This window comes from Vanessa cardui, chromosome 2 (assembly GCF_905220365.1).
Source record: "Vanessa cardui chromosome 2, ilVanCard2.1, whole genome shotgun sequence".
NCBI lineage: Eukaryota > Metazoa > Arthropoda > Insecta > Lepidoptera > Nymphalidae > Vanessa > Vanessa cardui.
The window spans coordinates 870,926-878,882 of NC_061124.1; the positions used below are offsets into that span (position 1 = coordinate 870,926).

Consider the following 7,957-nt stretch of genomic DNA (forward strand, 5'->3'; position numbering starts at 1 on the left):
AGCAGGAGGTAATCCGGTACTCAAGGAACTCCAAAAGCTTTTTAACTCTGTCCTCTTCGAAGGGAGAACTCCGGAGGCGTGGAGTAGGAGTGTGGTCGTCCTGTTCTTCAAAATGGGAGACAAAACCCTGCTGAAGAACTATCGTCCCATATCCCTACTGAGTCACGTCTATAAGCTGTTTTCAAGAGTGATCACGAACCGTCTTGCGCGAAGATTTGACGAATTCCAACCCCCAGAACAGGCCGGGTTTCGGGCCGGATACGCCACCATAGACCACATCCACACAGTGCGGCAGATTATACAGAAGTCCCAAGAGTATAATCGGCCCCTGTGTCTTGCATTCGTGGACTATGAGAAGGCCTTTGACTCGGTTGAAATCTGGGCTGTTCTGGAGTCCCTGCAGCGTTGCCAAGTTGATTGGCGATATATCCAAGTGATGAGATGTCTCTACGAAGCCGCCACCATGTCCGTCCGAGTATAGAATCAGCAAACAAATCCCATACCATTGCATCGAGGAGTGAGACAAGGGGACGTTATTTCCCCCAAATTGTTTACTAATGCAATGGAGGATATGTTCAAGACGCTGAACTGGAAAGGACGTGGCATCAACATCAATGGCGAATACATCTCTCACTTGAGATTCGCGAACGATTTCGTCATCGTAGCAGAAACGCTGCAGGACCTACAACAAATGCTGAACGATCTGGCTGATTCTTCTATGCGTATCGGCCTACGGATGAACTTGGATAAAACCAAGGTCATGTTCAATGAACATGTTCTACCGGAACCGATTGCGATACACGGTACCGTCCTCGAAGTTGTTCAAAAATATGTCTACCTTGGGCAGACTCTGCGATTTGGTAGAAACAACCTTGAGGACGAGGTGAATAGAAGAATTCAGCTAGGTTGGGCAGCGTTTGGAAAATTACGTCGAATCTTTACATCGTCGATCCCACAGTGCCTTAAGACGAAAGTCTTCAACCAGTGCGTCCTACCCGTCATGACATACGGAGCCGAAACGTGGACACTCACGGCAAGGCTGGTCCACCAGTTTAAAGTCACTCAGCGTGCTATGGAAAGGGCTATGCTCGGCGTTTCTCTGCGGGATCGCATCAGAAATGAGGCGATCCGCCAGAGAACCAAAGTCATCGACATAGCCCACCGGATTAGTAAGCTGAAGTGGCAGTGGGCTGGCCATATTTGCCGCAGAACCGATAACCGTTGGGGAAAACGTGTTCTAGAGTGGAGACCGCGTCTCGGCAAACGTAGTGTAGGACGTCCTCGGGCACGGTGGTGTGACGATTTACGCAAGACGGCTGGCAGGAGCTGGATGTGAGTAGCCCAAGAACGATCTCAGTGGCGTGCAATTGGAGAGGCCTATGTCCAGCAGTGGACGGAAATGGGCTGATGGATTGGATTGGATTCATCTCGTGCTCAGCGGTGAAGAAAAACATCGTGAGGAAACCTGCATGTGACAAATTTCATAGAAATTATGCCACATGTGTATTCCACCAACCCGCATTGGAACAGCGTGGTGGAATATGTTCCAAACCTTCTCCTCAAAGAGAGAGGAGGCCTTTAGCCCAGCATTGGGAATTTACAGGCTGTTGTTGTTATTGTTGTTGTACGAGCTTTTTCATGGACGGAATGGACGTAATATTTAGATCGACATTGTTTTAATATTCACCATAAGTATTATACATACATTTGTGAAAGTTGGCTGTGTAGTTTAAGATCTGTGCGTTTAAAAAAAATAAAAAAATAAAGAATGGAATCAAATGGTAGATTTTCTAAATCGGCTTAAATAAACTTATCCGAACCGCAGCTGACAGGTCAATACTTGGTAATTGCTGAACTAACGTACAAAGTGAACCTCAAAGGCTCTTTCGAGTTTCTGAAGAGCCGGTCTGGGCGCAAGCCAAACATGGGGTTATCGAATTTGCATTTTACATGTACCTCAGCTTTTATTGCAATATATCATCGAGTGCTGCTTTCGAAATACTTAATGCGGCGACATTGTGTGTATTTTCGGGATTATTAAATATGTAATTTCGCAATGAAAACAAGGATTATTTAAACTGAGCCTCATGTGTATTCTAATTTTAAATGCTTATTCCGAATTATATTCTGTAATATTCTCATTGTTATGTGTATACGAGGCATATTATGTTAATGGAGAAATAGGGCAAAGTTAAGCTGAAGTTTTTGAAATTGCGTACTCCTATAATATTTTTATTATTTATAAACAGCAATTAATGGTTTATGTCTATACATGGGACTTTTCCTGTTGCGAGAAAGAATTCGAAGGCTTCCATAAGACTGCTCCACTTCCGTTGATGAACAATTTTTATATAAAAATTAAATTACAAATTTAAAAAACCCCCGACACTAAAAACATACGCTTCCTTTAAAAAGTAATAAATAATAAAAGAAAATTAATCCTAAAGTACCCATATGTATACTCGTAAGTATGTATTAATATTTTAAAAAAAAGCTTCGCGTTGGGGGCCACTCCTATCACAATCACAAGTAATGATAATTATGATGAGGTTAAATCAAGTAAAGAATGACATCGGCTTAAGCTTTAGAAAAAAAGTTAAATAGTAGACAAAAATAAATAGACCTCTTATGTAAGAACATAACTCGAATCGAAAACTCATCGAAGAACATGAACTCGCAACGTCAAAATGTGATGTACGATATCAAAATAACGTATGAAAACGGTTCGTAGAATTTCACGAGTGAGTTTGACTACTAGGTATGTATTTAAGGGATACACACATCAAAACATCGTATCACAATAATTTAAAAAATGAGTGAATTCTTACAGAATAGTGATACAGATCAGGTTCAGTGAAAGACAAATCAATCAAGGTTGTTTATTATTAACGATTCCAAGCCAAGTCGAAGGACAGGTATCCTTAAACGCAGGACTTGAATGAGCCAAATGCACGTCCAATAGTTCAGCGACCGGTAACAGTCTCGATGCTAATGCCTTCAGCATGTCGATAACTTGAGGGCCCACCTTCTGGGGCTTTGTGGCCAGGACGTCCAAGCATTTAACTCGAATCGCAAAGTTTATTGTGTTTCGAAGATGATACTGCAATTGAATTTTTAGGTCTTATTAATCAATCGAATGAAACATGAGTTAATATTGTTTTAATAAATTATTTTACACTAAAATTTAATTACTTGAATGAGTAAAGCGACTCCAAGGTGCACCGGCTTTATTTCCAAGTTTTTGAGTTTCTTGATCAGGATTTTGGGCGTCAAGTCATCAACGCTACCCAACTCAGCTATTATCCTTGGCGTCTGAAATATTTAATTTAACAAAAAGTTTTGTTATGACTTTATCAAATAAAAAATAATTTTATTTGATAAAGATTTTGAGGTATTGCATTTATTAATAGATCACATAAAATTTAAATTTTAAAATCATACGACAATAATTATTATACGGCCAATAACTATAAAAAATTCTATTTATTTTCGAACCGTATATGAACAAATTTCGCATAATTTGCAGCCGATACTAGTTTAATAGAATTTAAAATGCATATGAAGATTTTGACCCAATTGAGTCAGCGAATATAATAAATTCGCCGATAAAGTATCGTTCGTTCAAGAGACGTGATGTCAAACATGGGACTGTACTTGGTTTGAGTACAGGTCGCCGACCATTGACCTTGATTGCGTGGCTATATTTTTATCAAAGGTAGAAAAGAAATGTTCAACTGATGGCATGTCATATTTTGCTATTCATATTTGACTCATAACTGCAACTTTCATTAGCATCTAACGTAAATAAATTCCAATGCAAGCCTCAGAAAGGAGATAAAGTTCTGCGTCTGATTTCTTTTCTATTATCTTGTATTGCGTCCCATTGGTAGTAAACACATGATTGCAAAAACAAATGACGAACCACAAATTTTAATAATTAGCTCCACTGTCTGTGCTGTGTGAAATTTAGGTACGTGTTAGGTAGGTACTATCCGAGAAGTATTGAGATCTTACGGTCAACATAACATCATACAGACGTGCACACGCGTGGAAAACCTGCATGTCAGCCATCTGGTCGTGCATGTCCTTGCTCTCGACGGACATGTAGTAACGGTGTGCCGTGTCTATTCGAGTCATTGCACTGTTGTTGCGGGGCAGGTCCTGAAGTCATTAAGTAGGGCTACTTATGATTTTGATGAAGAATCTTTTGGCTTATTCTATAAATTCTCACAAGCAGACGTATGAAGGGACATATATTGGCTGTTAATGTGCATGAATAATCTTATGGGCTTCTTATCGTGCTATAAAAATAAGAGTATTGTTTTTTCGTACACACTTGTGTAATATTATCTCTCTTTGAGTAAAACTCAAACAATGGCTGCAGACAAAGTCAGAAACAAATTTCCTAAATCAAAACATAATGTAAGTAACTATCCTTCATATAGGGTATTTTCGAAAACTTTACGAATGAATATGTCATGTCAATTTTGTAAGTTCGAATTTAATTGTGCCAACACGCATTGTGACGAGATACGCTGTTATTATCAACGATGATGAATGTGTTGAAACGGATATAAAAACGTAAAGTGTACGTAATTAGAGTTCAGCAGTCAAAACAATGGCTGACCTTAGCGATGTCAATGAGTTTCATGATGAGGGCGGAGTAGACGCGCCGGCTGATGGCGTCGGTTCGCCTCGAGCGGTAATTATCAACTTCCCTGCAAACGATAACGCGATATCATTATTATGCAGAATAATACCGTCTAAAGAATTCTCTGGAAGTTTGTAAGTGATTCTAATTAAGTAAATAAAGTTATATGGAAGATTGTTAATTACGCTTTCAGAGTTGGAATTTAATATTTTCATCGCAATTTGTTAATCTACTCTATTATATTCTATTTGTTCTATCAATGAGATAAGAAATGATAATGGATCTTGCTTAAAGTATAAGAATTTTCTACTTCTAATATACGGTTTGCCTTTAGTAAAACTATAATAAAATTGAATGCTATTATACATTTAGAAGAATATATTTCCTCCTTATTAGGGAATTGGTCATTTATCTAGTATTGTACGGTCCTGGCTTACAGTATGAGCTAGGATTCAGCGACAGGACATCTTAGTTCCCAAAATGCTTATGTTAATGGGCTGTAGTAAATGCTTGTTATCAGCTGTCCCATAAGCCTGTCAGCAAGCAATTACGGTCTTGAAATAGCCCTGTTTCGTAAAGAGTTTATATATCGGAACGGAGATTACCTTACCAAAGGATGGGACATTTATTAGTAAACTTTTCTTTTGTTAATATAAATTCTATACGTTATTAATCTTACCGTTTCACAATATATTTAATGATCAGCGACATTGTGCGGTTGAGATAAACCTGGTTCTCCTTCTTTAGATCGAAGAGCAGTTCCTCGTCGAAATTAGTATCTTGTAATGCTTCTACGATTGATTTAGCTAAACGACGATTCTCTTGGAATAAATTCTACATAACATGAGTATATTAATTATTTAATAATATCCTTTTATAAACTTTATTTTATTGTAACGGATCATTTTTTAGTTAACAAAATTGGAAGATATCTGATATGTTATTCTTACCACTAAACAACTACTACATTTCGATTATAGACGTATTTTAATTAAGAAAAGAATTCATTTGGAGGGGCTCTGTGCAAGCCCGTCTTGGTAAGGACAACCCACTCATTAAATATGTAAATTTTAATATTAAATATTCTATTGACACACACTAATACTTAGTAGTAATGTGGTTTTCCGGTGTAAAGGATAAACTGAGAACCTATACCATAAAAAACGAGAATTTCATTAAATAAGCAACAGAAAAATGTTTACTACGTTTTTTTTTATTTGAAATAGAATTTTAGACAGGAAATTGATTAGTTTATGGTCACAACCGCCCAAAGACAATTGTTAATACCTAGACTACTAAAATATATAAATATTTAAACTTAACGAAATATAATTAATTTTTATTACTAATTTACTAATTCTGTCATCGCACGGTAAAGGTATACATAGAACGCTTATCTTAAAGAACTTTAAAAAATTTACAGAGGAAATTTTTTTTTTTAATTTCAGGGTTCACTGAATTTTTAAACAGTCTAGTAACGTGTGATTTTAGTGTTAGTAAAAATAAAATAAATAAACCGGAGAAAGAGACATCGTATGAATAACGATTGGTATGGTGATGTCAATAGGCAGGTCTCGAAGTGTCAATGGGAATGGAGCGGTCTGGGGGTGAGAGGCTGACGGGCCACTTGGGGCTACGTTCGCGAGAAACCGTAAATCGATACGTCAAACGGATGTTACGTGTTAAAATCATTGTTTGTGTGCTGTGAAGGGCTTCTTATTGAGCTGTATAATGTTCAAAGAGTTCGAGTTTTGTTTTCTATTAAAAAGATATGATTATATGGTCAAAGTATTCTTTTTTCAAGTAGATTCTCACATGGACCTTCGAGAAGAAATTTCATAATACTAAATGAGCATAAAATCAACTACCGATTTGTATTTAGATTACATGTTGCAACTTGTGAGTGTTGTTTATAAATATATACTAATAATAATTTACTTTACAAACATAAGTAAATTTTTATTAACATAAGATTTAATAACATTAAATGCTTAAACATGTACAAATATGAACTAAAACTAGTTACTGTATAAATCTTACAAATTGATTGGCATAGAAAAGTTTGTTGTCAATCTACCAATTTAAACAGTTCAGTAATAATATATAATATAAATACGTTGGTCAACATCAGTTAGGTTAACTGGAATCGAACCCCAAATATATAAAAGAGGCGGTCTAAGCATGACACCAAAGAAGCTTATCTATTTCACAGTAAGTGGTCACGTATTTACGAATAATATCCATGCCAGCATTTGGCAAAGTACTGGCACTTAGTCGGTACGTACTGTGAATTTTTATATATTCGTTTGCTTCGAAATTTTATAAAACTGCTATTTTAAAATACTTGTTAATTACAAAACACTTACATTGAAATAATGTAAAATGAAATTATATACATAAATACGTACTATCTCAAGAATTAAAGTATAGAAAAGTGAGTTTGTACTTTTACAAGATCTTTCAAGACACTCAAGACATTATTATTTCAAATAGGTATTTAAAGATATATGAAAAAACATTCACAAATTACCTCTGAAGAATTGGCGGGAATTAAATTAAAAATGACAAACAAAATGGCGGCCTTCAGTGACATTTTCGAACGCGTTGTATGTTAACAGCTATATCATTTCATTTCCACTAGCATATCGAGTCTCACAGTGAATTTTTAACGAATATGGCCGATTTAAAATTCCGTCCAGGGAATTCTTCCCCGCAAATGGAGCCAGGAATATTTTAAAAATGTATTTTAACTGTGACGTCTCTCTCGAAAGTTTTTTAAACTGTTGGCCAGGCGTTGAACTACGAATACACGGCGGAAGAAACCGGAGGCTGGTTTGTTTGTGTTCATGAAGTTAAGTTTGTCAATTTATCTTCGTTATAAATTTATAATGTATAAAAATATTACGTTCATTTTTAATTTTAAATTAATATTAAATAACCATAATTAAAATTGAAAATCCTGTATTTTTTGTCTGTTGATATTGTTATATTTTATTGATATTAAAACTAACTAGACAGTTTTTTTTTTAATAATTTTAGCATTAAATATTTATAGTCGAACGACAACCGTTCTAAATATAAAACGTTTTTTTTTTTTATTGAAGTAAAACCACGGTTGAGCACAAGTACGATATTAAAGCGGCGTAAAATGATATTTCAGGTTTACGCGGCGAGCAATAAAATGAAATTGTTTTTATGTTTCCATTTTGTAACGTTGCCTTGCTGTTATGTTTTTGATGTAACTGTTTATATTTCCGTTACAAAGACCGTACGGATTTCTGCATTTTATTTATTGCAAAGAGGTTT

At 35.9% G+C, this 7,957-nt stretch overlaps 1 protein-coding gene across 1 annotated transcript; it reads right to left on the minus strand.

Moving 5' to 3' along the window:
- Nucleotides 1-2,869: 2,869 nt before the first annotated feature.
- Nucleotides 2,870-7,578, minus strand: LOC124539243. The gene is made up of 6 exons (XM_047116552.1): nt 7,182-7,578; nt 5,331-5,485; nt 4,628-4,718; nt 4,015-4,161; nt 3,193-3,312; nt 2,870-3,100 (listed from the first exon to the last, which is right to left on the minus strand). The coding sequence occupies exons 1-6, from the start codon at nt 7,242-7,244 to the stop codon at nt 2,870-2,872; spliced, it is 807 nt and encodes a 268-aa protein (XP_046972508.1). The 5' UTR covers nt 7,245-7,578.
- Between the last annotated feature and the right edge of the window lie 379 nt (nt 7,579-7,957).